At 41.2% G+C, this 24,241-nt stretch overlaps 1 protein-coding gene across 8 annotated transcripts in view; it reads right to left on the bottom strand.

Annotated features, from left to right (window-relative positions):
• Window positions 1-24,241, bottom strand: part of PDE10A (phosphodiesterase 10A) — a 545,806-nt gene that overhangs the window by 49,688 nt on the left and 471,877 nt on the right. For 7 of the 8 annotated variants that reach the window (XM_070461605.1, XM_070461607.1, XM_070461606.1 and 4 more), the window contains 6 exons: window positions 18,074-18,214; window positions 15,541-15,696; window positions 13,645-13,695; window positions 12,200-12,258; window positions 10,257-10,308; window positions 78-220 (listed from right to left, as the gene is read on the bottom strand). In XM_070461605.1, coding sequence (XP_070317706.1) covers window positions 78-220; window positions 10,257-10,308; window positions 12,200-12,258; window positions 13,645-13,695; window positions 15,541-15,696; window positions 18,074-18,214 — 602 coding nt within the window. The remainder of the gene's footprint in view (window positions 1-77; window positions 221-10,256; window positions 10,309-12,199; window positions 12,259-13,644; window positions 13,696-15,540; window positions 15,697-18,073; window positions 18,215-24,241) is intronic. The other variant, XM_070461603.1, reaches the window with a different exon arrangement.

Raw genomic sequence — 24,241 nt, 5'->3', positions numbered from 1 at the left:
CGAATAGGCACAGACAAGCGGGTGACAGAGCAGCTGCCCGGCTGCCGTCGGCAACGCCGCGCTCCTGCGCGCTGTACCTGATCTCCTTGGTCTTCTTGAAGACGGGCTTCCCTTCCTTTTCCTCTCCAATATCAAAAAGGTCTGAATATAACTCCTGGTTCTTATGGTCTACCTGGAAAAGGGCACAACGGTCGGCATTCACCAGGTTTTTTGCATATATCTACAGACAAACGAGAAAACGAGAGTCAGCCGGTGAGAGGCGCAAAGAGGCTGCAGGTAAACGTTATCAGAAATAAACATGCATTGCGGCTGTTTGAGACTAGAACAGGGTGGGAAATGAGCATCATGATTAGATAAATACAGGCACACAAGGACGAAACTAATTCTACGTCCCTGGCCATGTGCGGCCACCAGCAGCTGCTCTGCATCCTCGCTGCGGTGCCGGGGCGGGAGGGGGCTCACTCCCCAAGAACCTGGCATCTCAGCTCCTCTTCCGGAACCCCCCAGGCCTCCCTGGCGCCCTGGTCCCAGTCTCAGTCAGCTCCAAGGCCAGCTCCAAGGCCAGCACCTATTCCGATGGTGGGTGTTTATGAAACACCAGTTGTAAAAAATATGAAATATAACCTCTAATGAGACTCCAAGTGTTCCTATTTACATGAGCTGCACTTTATTTATTACACTAACAATAATGTGCAACAATTAGTGTTTACTGTGTGCCGGTTTTTCGGTACTTATGTGCACTGATTCACTTAACCCTCACAAGAACATTTTGCACGTTAGAAGACCTGAGGCACAGAGAGGTAACTTCTCTACTATCACACGGCTAGTAGATGGTGGATCTGGTATTTGAACTCACACGAGCTGCTTCCATGGCCTAAGGTATTGTAATAAGTACACTTTTTCTTTTTTTTTTTTTAATCTCCTCAACTTTCTTCTCTTTTATTTTTATTGAAGCATAATTGACAAACAACATCACTTTACTCTTTCTGAATGGAAAACTGTGTATTAATATAGCCATTCATTTGTTCATCAATTCCCTTCAACACGTATTTCTCTAATGCCTAACATTTTTCACTGTCCCCAGTGGGCTGGGATTTATAGCTATTTCACAAAAGTTGTATTTATATATATTCAGAATTCTGGCAACTTCAACCCTTTAGATGACAGACATGAAATGCCTGCTCAGAGAAGAACCATCACAAAGTCTATGCGAAAGTTTCCTAGGCCACCTTGTGGCCAGAGGGAAAATATATGATCTCATGTTTAAATACCGTAGAGATTTCATAGAAAGAAATCAGAGCGGTTTAGGGACCTGTTCTTCCTCATCTTTTGCCTCTGCCTTCCCTGCCGTTAGAAGCGGTACTCACTCACCCAACGAACACTGGATGCGCGTTATGCACTGTGAACCAAGTACCCTGGGCGTCGTGAGTGTCAACTACCAGGTGACCTGTCTCCTCCACTGGCTGACTCATGAGTTCCAGGGCAGTAGAAGCTGCTTCCTTTCCTCCACAGTATCCCAAATGCCCAGAACCAGGCTTAGAGAAAGGTCAGCTAACGTCCACAGGCCATGTAAACCCACCCCGCTGGCCTGTGCTCGTAAACAAAGTTTCACTGGGACGGAACCACGCTTTCTGAGTGGTTCTGCTACAACACTAGCCTTGAATAACTGTAGGAGACTATGGCCCATGAACATTAAGCTTTACTATTGGCCCTTCATAGTAAGTTTGCCAGCCCTCAGGTTAGAACACACCAGATATCTCTAACACCTAACAACTCTCAATAAGCACTTGAGGAGGAGGAACAACATATAGGAAGGAAGGAAGTGGTGGGAATGCACTGTTAGCAAACTCAGGCGATCTTGAACTATTAAATAATAATAATGACCCTCAACGGTTAAATCGTATACAGTAAAATCTGCCTCCTCAGTGGTCATGTCAGTTGCCTAATACTCTGGCACATATTTATGTTAATAGTTGTAAAAATCTGGATGAAATGGACAATTTTCTAGAAAAAAAAAATGAATTTGGGAGAGAAATATCTGAATGAAATCAGAATAAACAGACAACTGAAATATGGTAAAAAAAAAAAAATTATCCCCATAAAAGGCATCAGGCCCAAATAATTTCAAATACAAATTATTTAAGAATCTTCAAAAATAAAGTCTCATCTAATTTAAACTAGTGTAAGTTCAGACAGATGCCTGGATCAGGAAGATTCTCTGGAGAAGGAAATGGCAACACACTCCAATATTCTTGCCTGGGAAATCCCATGGACAGAGGAACCTGGCGAACTACAGTCCATGGGTTTGCAAAGAGTCAGACATGACTAACCAGCTAACACACGCACACAAGTTCAGACAGAGCAAAATTTCTCCAGTTCCCTTTACAACCCCTGCTATGTCACTGATACTGAAAATTGACAAAGATACTATAAAAAAAGAAAATCATAGACCAAGTTAGCCTTGAAAAGAGAAGAAAAATTATAATAAAAATATCAACAAGTCAAACTTGAGAATAATATTTTTAAATTTTCAATATTTTAAAATTACACGTTACTCACAACTTCCAGTATTGGAAAGTCTATTATTATAGCTCATAAAGCAATAAAAAAGAAGGGGAAAATCACATGACTTTCATCATGGCTGTTAAAAAATATATGTAACAAAATTTTTATGATAAAACTTTTGCAAAATAGAAAGTATGTATGTATGCATATATATATATATATATATATATCAGTATACACAGACATCCTAATAATATGTGAAAATTATAGTCTACATCATACAAAATGACAAAATATCAGAATCATCCTATTAAAGTTAAAAACAAGACAAAGATATGTTATCACAATTATTAATACACAATTAGGTAAAAGACTGAAAAAGGAAATGGCACCCCACTCCAGTATGCTTGCCTGGAGAATTCCATGGACAGAAGAGCCTGGCAGACTACAGTCCATGGGCTCTCAAGAGTCGGACACAACTTAGCAACTAAACCACTAGCAGTTCTAAAAGACATTTAGGTGATATGTTATTGAATATGTTGAAAAATCAAGAAAATCAACTGAAAACAATTATAAGTAGTAGGAAAAACTTCTGCTTTAAGATAAGTAACTCTAAATATACATTTATTTTTTTAATTCTCCCTGAATATTAAGCTTTCAGTTTGAAATGATACTCAGAGGCTGGAAAAGACTTAGTAGAGAAATCCTAGGCATATTTAACTTATATGCAGAGTACATCATGAGAAACGCTGGGCTGGAAGACGCACAAGCTGGAATCAAGATAGCTGGGAGAAATATCAATAACCTCAGATATGCAGATGACACCACCCTTATGGCAGAAAGTGAAGAGGAACTAAAAACCCTCTTGATGAAAGTGAAAGAGGAGAGTGAAAAAGTTGGCTTAAAGCTCAACATTCAGAAAACTAAGATCATGGCATCTGGTCCCATCACTTCATGGGAAATAGATGGGGAAACAGTGGAAACAGTGGCAGACTTTATTTTTGGGGGTTCCAAAATCACTGCAGATGGTGATTGCAGCCACGAAATTAAATGACGCTTACTCCTTGGAAGGAAAGTTATGACCATCCTAGATAGCATATTAAAAAGCAGAGACATTACTTTTCCAACAAAGGTCCATCTGGTCAAGGCTGTGGTTTTTCCAGTGTTCATGTAGGGATGTGAGTTGGACTGTGAAGAAAGCTGAGCGCCGAAAAATTGATGCTTTTGAACTGTGGTGTTGGAGAAGACTCTTGAGAGTCCCTTGGACTGCAAGGAGATCCAACCAGTCCATCCTAAAGGAGATCAGTCCTGGGTGTTCATTGGAAGGACTGATATTGAAGCTGAAACTCCAAAACTTTGGCCACCTCATGTGAAGAGTTGACTCATTGGAAAAGATCCTGATGCTGAGAGGGATTGGGGGCAGGAGGAGAAGGGACAAGAGAGGATGAGATGGTTAGATGGCGTCACTGACTCAATGGACATGGGTTTGGGTGGACTCCGGCAGTTGGTGATGGACAGGTTCATGCTGTGGTTCATGGGGTTGCAAAGAGTCGGATACCACTGAGTGACTGAACTGAACTGAGGCATATTTTGGTAACAGTTATGAACTCCAAGCCTCAGAAAGTGAAAAGTGAAAGTCGCTCAGTTGTATCCAACTCTTTGAGACCCCAAGGACTCTGCAGTCCATGGAATTCTCCAGCCCAGAATACTGGAGTGGGCAGCCTTTCCCTTCTCCAGGGGATCTTCCCAACCCAGGGATCAAACCCAGGTCTCGTGCATTGCAGGCAGATTCTTTACCAACTGAGCCACAAGGTCATTATAAAAGCCAACCTGTCTCCTACACACCTCTCTCTCCTACATATAAACACAGGTTTACTTATAAGCAGAAATAATTCTTGACAGCAATAGAGGATTTCAAGTTCAGTGGAAATGTATCTTAAATTTCTGAGGAAAACATTTTAAACTTAAAATTCTTTACCTGATCAAACTAACATTCAGACATGAGGCAAAATAAAAGATATTGCAAAAGTACAAAGTACTCAGAAAATCACTACTCTTGAACTATTTTGGAAAAGAAGATGAGCTCAAGAAAAAATAAATAGATAAATTCAAGAAAGAATAGGACGACCTGGAGTGTAAGCAAAATTGATGAGCAAATAAACTACTAAAGCTATAATTAACTGTAAATTTCATTAGTAAATGATATCTATGAAATTGCAGCTGTCATACATAAAAGTAATTAAAAAGACTGAAAATATCCGGTTGTGTCCAAAAAATAGTATATAAGATTAGAAGGCCAAAGAGGAAGGAGTAGAAGTTTGCTGTTTTTATCGTTAGTGAAGTCTCCAGAGGACAAGGACCATACAGCGGTGAGCTGCACAGACACAGAATGATTATTCCTGAAGATGTAATTTGAGCCCCCAGATCCAGCAATCATAGGATTCCGAACCTTCAAGTCTTTCCAGTGTGATACAAGCTAAGAAATTCCCCCTTGATTCTCTCAGGCTAATGTGAGTTAGGCAGTGATATCTTTTGCCTTACACCAAAGAGTCCAGACTGACAAATAAGCTCAAGGCTAGTCTGATATGAGAGAGCGGGGAGCGGGAGAAAATATCCATTAACTGAATTACACCATGAGGAAGGGAATTTAAGTACAGGCAAAAAAAAGACAGCCATTAAGCAATCTTACTTATGTATGTAGATGAAAAAGTCAGGAAAATAATAGCAACCAATTCAGGAGTAAAGACTACAACTACATGAAAAGTGAAAGTGAAGTCGCTCAGTCGTGTCTGACTCTTTGCGATCCCATGGACTGTAGCCTACCAGGCTCCTCTGTCTGTGGGATTTCCCAGGCAAGAGTACTGGAGTGGGCTGCCATTTCCTTCTCCAAGGGATCTTCCTGACCCAGGGATCAAACCCGGGTCTGCCACATTGCAGGCAGATGCTTTATCGTCCGAGCTACCAGGTAAACCCCAACTACATAGGGGTTGATTATCCCAGGAATGCCAGAGTCATTTAACATTAAGTGATAAATTAATATAATTCCCCATCATTGATTAAAGGAAGAAAAATTACATAATTTTAATAATGACTTAAAAATTTGATAATGTCTGACACCCAATCTGGTATAAACTCAAAGAAAGGGACAGAAGGAAACATTTTTAAGTTAATAGACAATATCTACTGGGGGACCTTCAACAATTCTACAAAGCAAGGAAACATGAGAAGCATGCACGTTAAAGAAACTATAATATATTCACTCTCCCTGGTCCATTCCACAGTATTCTTAGATCCTGGCAAACACATTAAAAAAGAAAACGGACATAGTGTAAACACTGGGAAAGTAGAACCACTGCTCTCACTTATCACTATAAATGATCTTTCTTGAAAATCTGAGATTGTAAACTGAAAAAACAACTTACCAAATATGGGGGATCAAAGTCAGTATGTTCAACCAAGAGAGATTTTTTTAATTGAAAATAAGACAATGCTATTGTACAAGAAGACTCGATATGCTAAACATATCAACTCTACTGAAGGTTTTATAAAAGTCAAGGTAATTTCAATATAAATCACATTCCATGACGAAGAGGGATATATCGTAGGAATGCTAGGTTCATATAACATCCAAAAACCACTCTGTATAATACACCATAGATCAATAAGACAAAAATTTAAATAAACACATGGTCATCTTAATAAATGCAGAGAAAATAAATGAGGACAATATCCAATATCCAATCATGATTTAAAACATTAAAAAAACTAAGACTAGAAGGGGATGTCCTCACCCTGATAAAGACTACCCATGAAAAGTCCACAACTAATCCATATACTTAACTGTGAAAGACTGCAGAATGGATGCAGGATATCCACACTCACCGTCCCCTAATTCAGTATTGCCCTGGGGGACCTGCTGCTGCTGCTAAGTCAGTTCAGTCGTGTCCGACTCTGTGCGACCCCACAGACGGCAGCCCACCAGGCTCCTCTGTCCCTGGGGTTCTCCAGGCAAGAATACTGGAGTGAGTTGCCATTTCCTTTTCCAATGCATGAAAGTGAAAAGTGAAAGGGAAGTCGCTCGGTCGTGTCCGACTCTTAGCGACCCCATGGACTGCAGCCTACCAGGCTCCTCCATCCATGGGATTTTCCAGGCAAGAGTACTGGAGTGGGGTGCCATTGCCTTTTCCAGCCCTGGCAGACCTAGTCAGGACAATTATGCAATGGAGGGGGAAAAAAAGATATACAGATTAGGAGGGAGGGACTAAAGAATCCACTAGGAAACTACCAGAAATAATGAGTTCATCAAGAATGTAGGACAGAGGATCAAGATATAAAAAGCAAGTTTACTTCTATAAATTTTCAATGAAACATCGGAAAATAAAATTAAGAACACATTAATAACAGCATTAAATAGCATTAAAAGATAAGACATCTAGGAATAACTTTATGTGAAAGTGTTAGCTACGCAGTCATGTCTGATTCTTTGTGACCCCATGGACTGTAGACCGATAGGCTACTCTCTACCTGGGATTCTCCAGACGAGCACACAGGAGTGGGCAGCCATTCCCTTCTCCAGGGGATCTTCCCGACCCAGAGATTGAACCCAGGTCTCCTGCATAAGTGCATTAAGAGATAAAATATCTAGGAATAACTGTACCAAAATAAAGGCAATACTTGTACTCTGAAAATTACAGAATAGTGTTGAACAAATTAAGAAAATTTAAATAAACGGAAAATGCCAATGTTGCTATAGTGGAAGACTTCATATTATTAAGAAGGCAATATTCCCCAACCTACAGTCAACAAAATCCCTATCAGAAACCCATATGAACTATTGGTAGAAATTGACAAGCTGGTTTCTAAAATTCATATGGAACTGCAAGGGACTCAAAATAGCCCAAAGAGAAATGAATAAGAAGAACACATTTGGAGGATTCACACTTGCTGATTTCAAAACTTGCTATAAAGCAACAGTAATCAAGACAAGATGGTACTATCATTAAGCTGAACACATAGGTCAACTGAATAGAACTGAGACCTTACGAAGAAAACAATATGTGCATGCTCAACTGATTCCAGGAAAACCACGTTTAAAGGGGAAATGACAGTCTTTTCAATAAATGCTGCTGGTAGTGACATGCAAAAGAATGAAATTGGACCCTTACACCATGAACAAAAATGAACTAACATAAGTGAACACCCTAACTAAATGTAAAAGCTAACGCTACAAAACTCTTAGAAGAAAATAATTGGAGTAAGTTTTCATGGTATCTGATTTGGTAATGGGTTCTTAGATATGACACATGATGAGCAACAGAAGAAGATAAATTAGACTTCACGAAAATTAAAAACTTCAGTACTTCACGCTGTGAAGAAAGTGAAAAGATATTAATAATACACAGATGGGAAAAATATTTTCCAACTGTACATCAAATAAGGGAGTGGTATCTAAAATGCAAGAAGTCTTAGAACTCAACACTGAAAACTAAAGTAAAAAGCCGTCCATGGAACTGAATCTTTCATCACATGGATAGATATTCAATATCATTAGTCACCAGGGAAATGCTAATCAGAGTCACACTGAGATAGTACTTCACATCTACTATAACGGCAATAATCAAAAATTAAGATAATGACCAATGTTGGTGAAAGTGTGGAGAAATGGGAACCCATGTGCACTGCTGGTAGGATGGTAAAATCGTCTTAAGTGCCACGGAAACAGTTTGACTGTTCCTCAAAAAGTTAAGCACAGAGTAATCACAGCACTTAGTAGTTCCACTCTTAACCTAAAACGACCGAAAATAGGGATTAAAACAAACAAACAAAAATGTACCCAAATGTTCAAAACAGTACCATTTGCATTAGCCAAAATGTGGAAACAAATTCAAATGTCTACCAGCTGATGAATGGATTACAAAACTGTGGTATGCATATTCATACAACCAAATATTACTTGCCTACAGAAAGGAATGAGGTAATGAAATATACTACAACATGCATGAACTTTGAAAACATTATGCTAAGTGAAAGAAGCCAGACACAAAAGGCCACATATGACATGATTCCTTTTATGTGGGATTTAGGTGAAATCCACAGAAGAGAAAGGAAATCAGTAGTTGCTGAGGGCTGGGGGTTGAGAGGATGGGGCATAAACAGGTGATACCTAAAACGCTAGGAAGTTTCTTTCTGAAGTAACAAAAATGTTCTAACATTGACTGGCGATGGCTGCGGCTATCTGAGAATATGCTAAAGAGTGCTGAATTAAACACTCTTAAATGGATTAATTGTATTCTACATGAACTGTATCTCAGTAAAACTGTTTTCTAATATAACATTAAGAATGGAAGAACTGGTCAATGGCATTTCTTGTACTCCTGGTACAAGTCAGTCCATATTATATATTTTTATGTCTTCTTAAATACTTTTCATTGCTTTATAAATTCCTTAAATGTTGTCATAACCAAAGAGGCTATTTTTCTTTTTACTGTGCAATCAGTTACTTTCTTTTTCTGTCCAAACAAAGCTGACCATTGAATACAGCCCACACAATAAAAAATCCACATATAACCTCTATCACCCTCCACATATGTGGTTCCTCCGTATTCCCAGCCCCACATCTACAGACTCCACAACTGCGGGTCGTGTCACACTGCAGCATTTACTACTGAAAAAAGTCCACGTGTCAGTGGGCCTGTTTAAACTCCTGCAGCTCAAGGGTCAACTGTAAAACCATCAGCGTAACTACTTACAGAGAGAATGTGCTGAAAGCAATGACCCCTACATTACCCTCAGGAAGCGTTCTGTTTCTACAAGACTCTGAGATGGCACACTCCATGCCTGACCTGCCACGACATCGAGAAACAGATCAGTGCACCCCATTAAACCTGGAGATTAAAAGGATCCTTGTTGCACAGGATTACTACGTCTTGAGAAAGACCAGGAAAATGGGAAGGAGAAAGAACACTTATCAAATACACAATAAGGCATGAATGGCCCCAAGCAAGCCTGCCTGGCACGCTCGGGTCCACACACACACCACCTCCACCACCGTGAGCCCCTCCCTCAGCAGACCCTCTCCCGAGCACTAGAGCAGCAACATTAGACGTGGGGAAAACCAAACTCTACTTCCTGGAGCCCTCAGCTCTAGCCTGTGAGTCTTCTGGAAGAGAGAAATGATTAAGACTAAAACTAAGTAGAATGAAACTCAGGGTTAGAAAGAATCCATCGGAAATCCCCAATAAAACCTACATGCAAAAGGTATTCTGAAGAAAGAAAAAGAAATTAAATGATTTTTCAAGTTAGCTCTCCATTAAATAATGGAAAATTCTGTGGTATTTTTCAAAACATTATTCAAACCCCCTCCAAAATTAACTGAAGTGACAGATCAATCAAGGTGATGCCTCCAGATCACTTTTATCATATTTAAAACAGCACGGATGCCGTGTACATTAAGACGCTCCATTGTATATTAAGACACGTGGAAGGAGTAGTGTCAGCCACTCAGCCGTGTCCGACTCTTTGCGACTCTGTGGACCGCAGCCCTCCAGGCTCCTCGATCCACAGGATCCTCCAGGAAACAAGACTAGAGCGGGTAGCCATTTCTTTCTCCAGGGGATCCTCCCAGCCCAGGGATAGAACCTGGGTCTTCTGCATTTCAGGCAGATTCCTTACCATCTGAGCACCAGGGGAGCCCATATTAGGACATGACTAAGGGTTAAACAGAATCATTTTTAAAACAGAAGGCAACCTACCATTATGTGTTCAAGTAGAGAATCTATTGCAACTATGTTATCAAAATATGTTCTGAAAAAGAAGAAAGGTAAAATCTTTAAGTAATGTTATTAGAACACAGAACATATTAAACTTTGAATACATTTCCCAATTTTGTCTATATTTAAATTAAAAAAACCAACAGAAAGGTTTATGTTGTTTGACTACTGTCCTTTTGTGGAAACAACCAATAGTATTATTTTAAAGAGATAAATGGAAGTCTATCATTGGCTTTAGTATAGGGTTCTAATTCCAGGGATCACCTTCAGTAATTACTTTATCAGCAAGTATTCAAGGCAGAGAAAAAGTCTGTAGCATTTAACTAAAACAATGAAGAAATAAAATTGGTACATCAAATTTAACATCTCATTAATAACTTTGATATAAAATAAAAATATTGAAATTTGCTACATCTCATTAATAAGATAAAAATATAAATAATCACTGAAAGCCCCAAAAGCTAGAATGCAGTTTAACTGTATTAAAAAACAGCAGGGAAATTCATTTGAGAAGAAATATCAGAATACAAGTAATGATAGGACCTGACAACTCTACCCAAGTAAATATAGATTCATCATTATGAACTGCAAGTAAATATTTGTGGGGCATATGGCACATACATTAAAACATAGACCAGAGAAACAGATAAATCAGCAGGCACGTGTTACAGGGAATGTGTAGCAAATACTCTTCACGTAGACCATTGGCAAGGTACCACTCTTGGTGCGGGTTTGTGAGGATCAGCAGCGTATTCAGGGTTAAGGTAACTTATAGCAGTAAACAATGCCGTTTTCAAGAAGAGAAATAATCTGACTTGAAGCTGTTAATATGCTTAGTTACAACATGCACTGAGGAATATCCTGCAAGGATCAGGGTGAAGAGAACGGGTTTCCCACCAGGGAAGAGGTTTAACGCGTCACATGAGGGATTTAACCGGGCTTTGGGAGGCTTGCAAAGTGTCCCGATGGGCTGGCGAGAGGCCGAGCACGGCTTCCCTTCCTAGGCGTGTCTGAAGCAGTCACATCTGGTGTCCAGACACCCTGTTTCCTTCTGTCTCAGAGAAGATATTGATCGTTGGCCGAGGGGATCAAAAGAGCACACCCTCCGACCCCGTATTTCAAAACACAAAGACGCAACTTCAGAATCTCGAGTGAGGGGACTCCAGGACTTGGTGATGAGTAAGCTAGTGACACGTCAGCGGGAACGGCGTCGAGTGCTCCTGGAGTTAATAACCTGTCGTGGGGCGGGGCCCTGAAGCTACCACAGCCTGGGGCGTTCTCAGATCTCAGCCGCTGAGCAGAAGGTCAGAGAGATGTTAATACCTGACCTTCCCTGTAGCAAGCAAACCTGGTGTGGATCTGACATTTAATAAACATCTATACTTGCTTCCACTGCCAGCCTAAGAGAGTTTGTCTAGGTTAAACTCCAGGGAAATGCAGCATCTTCTTGAGAATGGCATCTGAGCTGCTACATGTGGGAAAATTGAAATAATGATGTTAATAGTATGTTTTAATTTACTGACGTTCACAGAAAAGGCCAGAGAGGACTTCAGGAAAATGATAAACTACAACATTTCCCCTCCTGCTATTGCTGCCAATTCTCTCCTACGGAAACAGAAACACTGAGGGCATCTCTCTGTATAGTCTCTAATACCTTCTAGTGAGTCATTTACAAATATGCTGAATTGCAAATTAAGATGATCACGTGTACATCTTTGATCCTTCATTTGTGAACTGAATGTGGATGAGAATGAAACTCTCTAAGCCCAAACCTGATGGACCACACTTAGCAGATCACGTGCCTGATAAAGACACATCTTCTGCTACTGACTGCAGTGGACAGTGGTCTGTCACGACCAAGGCCAGCGCCTGACCTAAACTGTTGGCCAGTTAGAGCTACCACATCCCTAGAAGTGAACACTTACTTTGATACGTCGAGTAGAAAGTCATTCAGTTCAGTCTGTTTGGCAAGACCTCTGCATACCTGCCATACAAAAGAGTGGCTATTAATTTTGAGGGATTTTTGTTTATTTTAGGAATGAAAATTGCAGAATATTATTTACCTTATTCTTTAAAAAGGCATAATACAATCACTACTTCAAAGTTTTTAAAAATTGTACTTGAGCATATATCCCACCTACGTGCAGTACTGTCAGATCCAAGAAGTCCTTGCTTCTCATACCATTATCTTAAAATATATATATATGTCTTATATATTTTATTTGCTATGTGTGTGTGTGTGTGTGTGTGTGTGTGTGTGTGTGTGTATATATGTAGCACAGAGACATTACTTTGCAACAAAGGTCCATCTAGTCAAAGCTATGGCCTTCCCAGTAGTCATGTATGGATGTGAGAGTTGGACTGTGAAGAAAGCTGAGCGCTGAAGAGTTGATGCTTTTGAACTGTGGTGTTGGAGAAGACTCTTGAGAGTCCCTTGAACTGCAAGGAGATCCAACCAGTCCATCCTAAAGGAGATCAGTCCTGGGTGTTCATTGGAAGGACTGATGCTGAAGCTGAAACTCCAATACTTTGGCCACGTGAGTCGAAGAACTGACTTGTTGGAAAAGACCGGGATGCTGGGGAAGGATTGAAGGTGGTAGGAGAAGGGGACAACAGAGGATGAGATGGTTGGATGGCATCACCGACTCAATGGACATGAGTTTGGGTAAACTCCGGGAGTTGGTGATGGACAGGGAGGCCTGGCGCGCTGCTGTCCATGGGGTCTCAAAGGGTCAGACATGACTGAGCGACTGAACTGATGTACACACACACACACACACACACACACACACACACATTCTCTCCCTATCAGACAGTTCCTCACCAATCTGAGTTTGCTGACATGGACTTAAACAAAACAAGAAACAGTGGAAGATAACAAAACAGAATTCTATTGCTGCCATGTTCCTGAACTTAAGAGTCTCGGTATCATGGAAATTCTATGCAGTTTGTGATCTTTTAAATTAGATCACATTTTCAAGAGAATCAAGGAACTTAAATTTAAGCTTAATGTTTTCATATACCCCTAAGTTTAGTGGATGTTTTAATTTAGGAAATGGATCATAAAAATATCAATGTTACTGCCAGCAGGATATCATTGCTGGGCTTTCAGTGGAAAACAAAAACCGCGATATGGAATGCAAATAATTTAACATCCTATTTAAAAATACAAAAGAATTAGTTGGAAGACATTTAAGGCAGAGAGTAAGTAAATATAAGTGACCAGATCAGACATTTTAGAAATAAGGAAACATTTAATATCCACAAAGAAAGCCCTGGGTGACTTGCCAGCCCCCACCCTGTCTCCTGGGGACGTGCTCCAAGCGCCCCTTCTCTCAGGAAGCCCTGCGAAAGCACCCCAAGGACACACCTGCACTTGATGTATCGCTACTGAAGCCCAGGCGAGATTCGCTGTTGCAACCTGGAAAGAAAGAAAGAGTGTGAAGCGAGCTTTCATCAGCCACATGCAGACATCCCAACAACGGCCACTAGCTTAAGTTTTGTGAGGTCATCACACCTTTGGATGTTCTGAAAAACCAAATTGTCAAATACATACAAAACTTCTCTTTTCTATTTCCCACTTCTTTACGGTTGAGTGTAATGTTCTCTTGTTGCTCTTAATTTGGGATAAAAAGGAAGATACATTGATTAAGAGCCCTGTCATCCAATGAATTTATCATAAAATAATTATTTTTCGCGTCAACAAAATCACTATTAAAAAGGCTTCTAGTGACCATTTTTTCCCCTTTTTTAATTAATTTATTTTAATTGGAGGATAATCACTTTACAATTTTGTGATGGCTTCTGCCAGACCGCAGCATGAATCAGCCACAGGAGTACGCGTGTCCACCCTGCACCCCCCACCTGCCTCCCCACCACAGCGCTCTGGGTCGTCCCAGAGCACCTCTGGGCGCTCAGCTCCTGCACTGAACTTGCAGTGATCACCCACTTCACACATGCTAAGGTGCCTGTTTGAACGCCATTCTCTCAAGCCGTCCCCCCTCGCCTCCTCCCTCTGAGCCCAGAAGTCTGTTCTCTACATCTGTGTCTCTGCACTGCCCGGCGTACTGGCTCGACATGACCCATCTTTCTAAATTCCACAAACATGTGTTACTACACAGTATCTGTCTTCCTCTTTCTGGCTGACTTCACTCTGTATAACAGGCTCCAGGTTCATCCACCTCAGGACTGACTCAAATGAGCTCCTTGTGACCACTTTAAAAATGAGGACACGTTCTCCAAACTTTGCTGACAAGTGCTTAAACTGCTAGCTACCCTATTTTTTTTTTTTTCCTGCTGATCTAACGAGTATTCCTGGGTGCCTGCTGGGGCCCAGCGCTGTTCTCAGAGAGCAGATGCCCATCGCGCCTGCGTGCAGGGCCCAGGGAAGATGCCATCCTGGGCAGGTGACATCAGAGTGTGCTCCCGGAGGAGGCGGCCAGAGGGGGGACAGAGAAGTCTGAGCAGAGGGGGAACCGAGGTGCGGGATCTGCCGGAGAGGAGCCGGCCGGCCGGCGGCAGGGAGCCAAGGAGCTGGAGGGGCGGACGGTCATCTGGGTGAGTGGAGAGGGCGCCGGCCACCCCGGGCCGGGACGAGCGCTGCGGGTGACAGAGAGGTCACGGCAGTCTTCGGTTTTAGCGTCACTGAGCCGTTCCCATTCGAGGAACAGTGAACAGACGTTGGTGGTTGCTAGGTTGTGTCCGACTCTTTGCAACCCTGTGGAGCCGTAGCCCGCCAGGCTCCTCTGTCCATGCGATTTCCCAGCCAAGAGCACTGGAGTGGGCTACCATTTCCTTCTCCAGGGGATCTTCCCCATCCAGGGATCGAACCTGCACCTCCTGCCCTGGCAGGCACGTTCTTTACTCCCGAGCCACTAGGGGTGTCTCCCAAATGTTCCTAACGCTGGAGCATTGATTCAGGACACGTTCTAGGAAGAGGAACTCTCCAAGGGGACGCAAAGTCAACAGGAATGTGAAAACCCTCCAAAGCCACACGACAGCTTAATTTGATTAACAACATGGTATTTTACATTTATGGTCCAAATGGATCCTGACTGCAATAAGTTACTATATTTCTACCCCACTATCACTGCAAAATGGAAAAAAAAAATTTAAATCATTAGTATTGATATCAAAATATTTTTAAACAAGTTCTGGTTTTAAACATTCACTCGCTAGGTATCCATTCATTAACTGAGCACCACCGACAAGCACCGTCGGAGAACGGGGCACAGCTGAGACCCCCACAGGCGGCGCCCAGGCTCACCTCCTGGTGACTCAGACGGAAGGCTTCTTTGCCCCAGTGCCGATAGAGCTCCAGGATGCCAATCAAGTCCCCGATCGCAGTGACGATCGGCAAGCACAGCACAGACTGGATTCGCGTCCCTGACTCCAGCCCAGTACCTCTTGGAAACCGTTCATCCTACAAAAGTAGAAGGGGAAAAGATATAAGAAATGGAATCATTAATTTATGATTCTATCAGAAATTCCCTAAAACTCGTAAGCCTTAATCAGCCGTCCTTTTCAAAGGAAAGCCCAACGATGATGGTCACTGTGAACCCTGCTTAAGAAAATGTGAACAACAGGCTGTGCCTGTGCTGGGCTTAGTCATTCAGTCCTGTCTGACTCTCTGCGATCCTTTGGGCTGTAGCCCACCAGGCTTCTCTGTCCATGAATTTCCCAGACAAGAATACTGGCGTGGGTTTCCATTTCCTCTTCCAAGGGATCTTCCCAGCCCAGGGATCAAACCCTCGTCTCCCCTGACTCCAGCATTGCAGGTGGATTATTTACCCACTGAGCTGTTTAAGGTAACTTCAGCAACATGGGACTTAAACCCAGACAGTGCCTAATGTCTCTTTATCATTATACAGGAGAATTCAATTAATGAATATACACAGCTTCATGCAATAATAAAATAATTATGATGGCTTCCCAGGTGGCTCAAGTGGTGAGGCATCCACCGGCTAATGCTGGAGCCACAGGAGACAAGGGTTCGATCTCTGAGTCCAAAAGACCCCCTGGAGGAGGAAATGACAACCCACTCCAGGATTCTTGCCTGGGAAATCCATGGACAGAGGAGCCTGGCGGGCTACAGTCCATGGGGTTGCAAAGAGTCAGACATGACTGAGCACAAAAGCAGCTGTAAGCAACACTTCTTTATTCTTCACCTTCTAGGGTTAAAATTAAGAGCTTTAGAGGCATAAAGTCACAAGTGAAGATTACTCCAAGTGCCACAGGAAATTATATTTATGTATTTTTTTCTCTTATTTTTAAGGTCAGAATAACACAAAAACACAGGTTAATGAGAGTCACTGTAAGTGAACACCAAAGATCCCTATTAGGTACTCAAATCAACCAATAATCACCCATTACCTATCATAAGAAATGAAACTGGTTCTTCTAATTCATTTGCTAACTTAGCAAAACCAGTCAAAGGAATACAAGAAAATTGAATGAATTAATATCAAAACATCGATTCTATTTACTCACTTTCTGCAGTCTATGGGAAGCTTTTCATGAATCAAGACTAGCATGGATATATCCTTTGTAACTGACAGATCTTTGGAAAGCTTGTATATACATGCAACACAACATTTTAAGTGATAATTTATACCATATCTACTTTTAACATTTACTCCTAAAAATGAGATAGACTCGGTATACAGCGTCATGGGAGTCTGAGGCACACAGCGAGCTGATCTGCTACGTTTGGACATGGCACTAGGATCCCCAGCCCTGCTGGGCCCTCTACCAGCAGTGGCATTATTTTTTCTTTTCTGTGGTGAGAATGATGAAGACCTAGTCTCTTAGAAAGTTTGACAATTATAATATTCTTGTCTATGTAATTATACTGTGGAATATGTATTTTAAGCACTCTTTTTTTTTCTTTTTGATAACTTTTTTCTTTTTGATAACAGTAACTAGCAATCCGATTTGTTCAAGGTCACACAGATAATTAGTGGCAAAAATAAAATGAAAATCTAGATTTTGCAGCTCCAGTTTAGCACTTTTTCAGAGCAAATTCCTGACACCTATGCCCTTGTTTGTATGCCTGTCAGTTTCAAAGTCTGAGCTCACGCAGTGACATTTCATCACGACGCGCACATATACTGGAGGAGACTGGTCCCAGGGCCCCATCTGGTCCTGTTCTCTGTACCCCTGGCCTTGGTCAGACTACACTGAGTCTGGCCCACTATGTGACTTGGTTGGCTAAACTGAGTGTCGTGAATCTGATGCAAGCAGAGGCTTGAAAACTCACCTGCATGTGTCCACTTCTCTCTGACCCCTGCCACCACCATAAGATGCCAGGCTAGCCTTAGTGGAAGGGGTGGGGACACACACAGAAAACAAAGGCCATGTAAGTCTGACCAGCTCCCAGGGGATGCCCAGACGGCCTCAGACATGTGAGAAAGCTCGGATCAGCAGAACGGCTGATGCAGAGACAGTGAGTGGTTGCTGCAGGACACCGCTAAAATCTGGGGCATCAGTCATACAGCTGACTCGTTCAAGTCTACCCTGCTGGGATACGAAACAGCAAACAGTGATCATTCGGCTTGTATGCATATAAGCACACAAGCAAATGTTCAAAGAAGAGCTACTCAAACCTAGCTCTTAGGAGGTTATCAGATATATTTCTTGGAGTACAAAGAATTCACTTACATACAAATGCATTTATTGATTGGTATTTGGCTTTTATGCTGTTACAACATGGCTTAAGTTATAACATCAAGCGTGTATGTTGTCTTTCTTAATTAAATACCTCGGGTTACAAATGTCACAAAGGGTGAAAAGCCACTCACCCCGAGGATGTCTTCCACCAGCAACGTTTTTCTGGACTTGGCCACGTAGGCGGAGGTGGTGGTGCCCTGGGCGATGGGACCCGCGGGGATGAGCTTGGGTTTTCCTTCCTTGATTCCAGGCGGGATAAACACACAAAGGCTCTGCGAAGAGGAACAGAACACGTTCTAGAAACTGTCCTGCGCTTTTGGCATGGGACACAAAGACTCCTAGACATCACTTAACCATCACAAGAAATCTGTGAGCCAAGGCAAAGAGGAGACCCAAAATGAGGGAGGTGCTTTGCGATGAAGCATCTGAGGTGGGATTCCCACGAACACAAGACACACACTAGACACAGGACTCACACGAATGTCCATGCGTGGGAAAAACTCTCAACAGCAGCCTCCAATTTCTATCCACAGAAAATACTAACATGAAGACAGAAACGTAAGCTGTCCTTGGGCTCTAGAAACTACAGATCAAGAAGCAGACAGGATGAGCCCCGCATCCTGCAGACGAGGCATATGGATCTGTAACTACAAAGTTGACGTGAGCTGGCTGTACTTTCTCACGTTCATTAAAAATCTTTCTCAGAATGTTACTTCTTCTTCTTTTTTTTTTAAATAATCAGCCACTCCATTCCTGAAACTGGCCTGCCCATAATATTACAGATTTAGAATACTCTTGGAAAAATCTTTGCTCTTCTCTGCACATACACGCCAAAAATAAATAAGTAAACAAATAACTGGACAAGCCTGGGTGTATCTCTCCCCCTCAAAAGATGAGGCAGGTGGAGAACATTTGAAAGTATCTTAAATTTATTTTTTTAAACATGATCAATCATTTTGACTAAACCCAACTACATTTTAAAATAAATTTCTACTAAACAAGAATTGCTAATCAAATCATTTAGGCAGGGAGAGCAATATTTTGACAGAACTGCATGGTGATTATCTACTCGATTTAAAAAATATTAAAGTTCTGGTAAATTCTCCCAACACTTTACTTTTATCTTAAATGGGACTGCTGTAACTTAAGGATGATGGCCTTTTGAACTAGTAAGTATTAGGCAATCCTCTGATGTGTTGCTTTACAGATAATGTGGTTTTCCAGCTTTGGAATGTTGAAGACGCAGGAGACGAGGGTTCGGCCCCCGGATTGGGAAGATCCCCTTGGAGGAGGAAATGGCAGCCCACTCCAGTATTCTTACCTGGGAAATCCCACGGACAGAGGAGCATGGCGGGCTAAGTCCATAGAGTCACAAAAGAGTCAAACACGACTAAGCCCACTTGTGAGCGCGCGCACACACACACATGCACACGCACACACAAACACAAACACACACGCGCGCGCACACACACACACACACACACACACACACAATGCCAAAGAACTCTTTCTTCCAGTAAAAGCTTACAAGGGATTGAGCCCTATAAACCTGAGCTACTTCAATCATTGGGAGCAGAGAGAAGGAAAACAGAGCCTTGGCTCATCCCATGTGCTTTAAGTCACCATTATCTAAAGATTACAAGTTCAAAATAGCTTTATTCATTAGTATATCTACATTAGCTAGGATTGGGTGTAAGCAGTAATTTGCTATTAAGTAAAATGTCTGTGAAAAACAGTTTTAAATTGCTTCTTTTAAAAAGTATTAAGCTTAAAATGTTTAAATACAAGTTACACACTTTAAAAAGATTTTTAAAAATTTAACTACATATGTGATGATAATTGACAATTGGACCATATGCATTGTTAAAGTGGGTAGAAATCAGTCACTGTTTTTACAATAGTTACTATAATCTATTATGCACCAATACACATGTGACATAGAAATAAGAATTTCATTAGATTTAGTATCTATCTTGCAAAATATCATTCAATGTGTTACCCTTTCTTAAGATTGACAGGAGAGTAGCAAAATGATCCAAGAACAGGAAGAGAGATGACTACAATAAAAATATAAAAAATACAGTATATGCAGGCTGAATAAAAGTCAGAATTGACAATGATTTTTTTCAAACTATGAGAAAGTTAATTACAAGGATGCTGAGTAATGTTTCTCTTCTCAAAGTCAGAACTGCAGGAAATGAACTTAAATTGACCCGAGTCATTTAGATAACTTTTAAAGAAGTTCCCATGACACCAACAGAAAATAAATGCTAAAGCAAGCTCCCAACAGAAGCTCTGGATATTTTTTAGTGGTTGTTGACTCTGTGTTTGTTGTTTGAAGATATACCACAGACACTTCTTCCAGCTGACTTCTATAAGACCATTAAGGCTGAATTTAATAATATCTTCAAGTTATGTCTAGCTTCATAATTCAGTAATGACGAAATAGCTTATATGGTCCTGTATTATTATATCAGTTTTTTAATATAAACATTTATTGCCTCTATGTAGACTTTCTAGACGATGTACAAGAAACAGGCAAGCAAATAATGCACCGTGGGAATACGGCAAGCTACTTTGCATACTGCTGCTGCTGCTGCTGAGTCACTTCAGTCGTGTCCGACTCTGTGCGACCCCATCCCTGGGATGCTCCAGGCAAGAACACTGGAGTGGGTTGCCATTTCCTTCTCCAATGCATGAAAGTGAAAAGTGAAAGCGAAGTCGCTCAGCCATGTCCGACTCTTCGCGACCCCATGGGCTGCAGCCTGCCAGGCTCCTCCGTCCATGGGATTTTCCAGGCAAGAGCACTGGAGTGGGGTGCCATTGCCTTCTCCACATACTAGACTTGCTGAAAACAAATGATTTAGAAATCCTTCAATTACCTGACAATGTGGAAAACTTCTCGTGGAAAATAATTATCAGAAATCAAATTATTCTTTACCGTGGGGACTTTGTACTTGTTTTACTAATTTGATTACGATTTTTGTTCACATTTATCAAATAGAAATGCTTACAAATGAGAACTGAGGGCAAGTGCTAACAAAAAAGTAACTTGTCCTGTGGAGGCCGAAAGTCCCCGTCGTATGCAGGGAAAGAGAGGGCCGACCTGGTCAGACGCTTGTTTTGGCGCTTTCACAGCTTCAGTGTCTCTCCTCTGTACTAGAAGCTCCCTCCTCTTTTGGGCGGCGTTTTTTTAACTCCATACAGTCCCCCTGTGCCACAGCTCCCTTCCTGGCATCATTCCTGATTAAATCATCATTTTCAGATTCATCTGGAGTGTGTGTTCGGTAACGGCATGTTGTACGTGATCTCTGAGGTTGATCGGGCTAGTGGGCAGTTATTACTGCAAACAGAAAATGTCAAAAACAAACCTGCAAGCTAGAGGCTGAATATTACAGGTATTCAGGAATAGAGAAAAGTTTGTTAAATCTACCTTAACTCACTCCACAGAAATAATCAAAAAGACAGTTACAGGTTGAAGAGCCTTCTTTTTCCTACTGGCTGAACTGCCACTTTCATCACATAAATCCTCAAGTACACTTGGGTCTGTTTCTGAACTCTCAATTCTGTACCACTTGGTTTATTTTTCTACCACACTGTTTTAATTACTGTAATTTATAGTACATGCTGTGATCTGGTAAGCCAAGTCTTGCTTTGGTTCTTCATGTTGCAAAATAATCATAATTTATAAGACACCTTTTGCATTTTTCATTGATGAAGGTCCTGCACTAATGCATTAACAACTTATGGGTGGAAAAAAGTTTTTATAAAGAAATGGAAAAAAGAAGCAAGGACTTTATTTTTCAAAATCAATCATTATGAGTTTTTTAAAGATTTATTTTTAAAGAACTTCAATACAATACTTAAAGTTTACTTCCAATTTAAAGTTATTACAAACTGTTGGCTATATTTTCCATATTGTAATAAAACATATCCTTGGAAGCCTATCTTACACCCCAAGGTTTGTACTTCCCACACCCCCATGTCAGTTCTTATGAATTTTGACATAAGAATTTGACTGGGATGTTCAAATTAATAAGATGAAAAAAGATTATACTCATTATTTATTTTCACATGAAGATGAGTGATAACTTTCACCAAATATCACATATTAAATATATTAAGGCGATTATGCATACATTCATAATCAATAACATCCCGTGTTAAGATGAGTCTCTAAAATCAATTTCTGCTTTAATGTTGTATAAATCTATGAAAACTTTTATTAGCATAAATTTTTAGAGGCTAGAGATGGAAAGCTGTATGAAAATCAAAAACAAAGGAAAGGTTCAAAGCTTCGAATCTCAGCCAGCCCTACCCTTTCAAGAAGAGCTTCACGCATCAGGGTGTGCACCTGGCCCCCGACCTGCTGGTCACTGCAGCTGACAGCTCTGCCGGGGGCCTAGACAAGGCCCTTCACCTCCCAACGCCAGCCAGGAGACTGGCCACAGGGCTGGAAATCAGTCCTGACGCCAGGCAGTGGCGGGGCATAAGCTAGTTTTTTCCTTATTTCAAAGAAACTCATGATGAACTATTCAATATTTTTGTGGTAACAGTACATTTCCAAAAATATTTCTAAAGTTAAGCCATTTAAACTAAAGGAGATTGGTAACAGTAGTCATAATGACTAAGCTGACGCAATGAACAAATAAAAAAGCATTCAAGTTATTTTAAAAAATCAAATTTTTAGAAATAGGTTCAGTGGAGAAAGAACCATACACTAGACTACTGCACATTATTAAAAAACAGGTTGGGAAACTGATTCACTGACATCAACTAAAGAGATGTCTGCTTTACGTGGCAAACATCTGCTCTCATCTTTCCCATACATAATTCAAAGTTCAGTGTATTCACGGCAACTCCACTTTTACGTTAAGGCTTCAACTCACAACAGGTGAAGTTTGGAAACACTTTGGCTTATCATCAAGCTATTTTTCTTGGAGACACTAGATGGCGCTGGAGAGTAAAAGAATTTCGCTCCGTGCAGAGGGCAGGAGCTACTAGCCCCAACTTCCCTGGAATGTGAGCCAGATCCTTAACTTTGTTTGCATAATTCTTACTAAAGAGGGATAGGATGGAGAGGGAGGCGGGAGGGGGGATCGGGATGGGGAACACATGTAAATCCATTGCTGATTCATGTCAATGTATGGCAAAAACCACTACAATATTGTAAAGTAATTAGCCTCCAACTAATAAAAATAAATGGAAAAAAAAAAATAAAGTTCACTGTGCATTGATCAAGTCACACTGCTACTCTAAACTAATCCATAAAAAGCTATCTATGAACTTACGTTATGAATTATAAAGTTTGACAAATAATTAGAGATCACAAATTTTTTCAGCTTTCACAAACTACTCATAGATAATATTTTAAAAACCTATATTAGAACATTATAAAGTATGTTACATAATAACTGAAGTATGTGACTAGGTATTAAGCAAAAAATCTTAATCATGGAAAAATCAGTTTTGCCCAACAAGTATTTCAAGAGCACGCTGTACATGCTATGCGCCAGACACTGGCATTGGTCAGAACACAAAAAAGCTTCTTTCTCTAGATTTCTCCCAGACTGCTTCCTCCTTCCTTTTCCCTTCTTATCTACTAAGGGAGAGGTCTCCTAAGCTCTGTTCCAACAGAGCTCGCCATCCAAGCTCATTTCAACGCTACCAACCCCAGACCCTACCAGCCAATCAAAGGTGGGGTCCCGGAGCACCCTGCTTCCTCTCTGCCCGCGTGTCATCATGCAGTATAACGAACTGTGGATTTCTTCATTTCTCCTACTGACTGTACATTCTTTGAGGACAGGGATGATTTTTATTTATTTGTAGGCTCAGTAAATTCAACACAGCTTTTGGTATATCGCTGGCGTCTAAAATGGTTTGTTAAACGGCATGCGTGACCTAATGCTTAACCAATGGAGGTCAAACTAAGATTCAGAAGGTTTGAGAATATTGTCAAAATCCCAAAGTAGCGAATTGGAAATCACACAATCCAACTCCAGAATCAAAACTCTTTGGAAAACTGAACAACTAACTGGGGAGCTTTCCTTCTCTTCCCAAGCTTTGGAACAGTGCGGGCAGCCAGGCATTCCCTCTTCTGGAGGGCTGTCTCCAGTTGAGCGTGAGCTCTGGTTCATCACCCACCATGTCCCAGAGCGAATGATGGCCTGAGCAACGCTGGTGCTCAAAACCACCGCCAGTGTCCGACTGGCTTAAAAAAACCCCAGCATCATTCCAACACTGCGTTGAATTCCTTCCGCTTACTGGTCTATTGCTTTTCTATCATCATTTGGATCAAA

The sequence above is a fragment of the Odocoileus virginianus genome, chromosome 34, assembly GCF_023699985.2.
Source record: "Odocoileus virginianus isolate 20LAN1187 ecotype Illinois chromosome 34, Ovbor_1.2, whole genome shotgun sequence".
Classification (NCBI taxonomy): Eukaryota; Metazoa; Chordata; class Mammalia; order Artiodactyla; family Cervidae; genus Odocoileus; species Odocoileus virginianus.
Note: the sequence above shows the minus strand (reverse complement) of the source record. Positions and strands in the feature narration are given on the sequence as shown.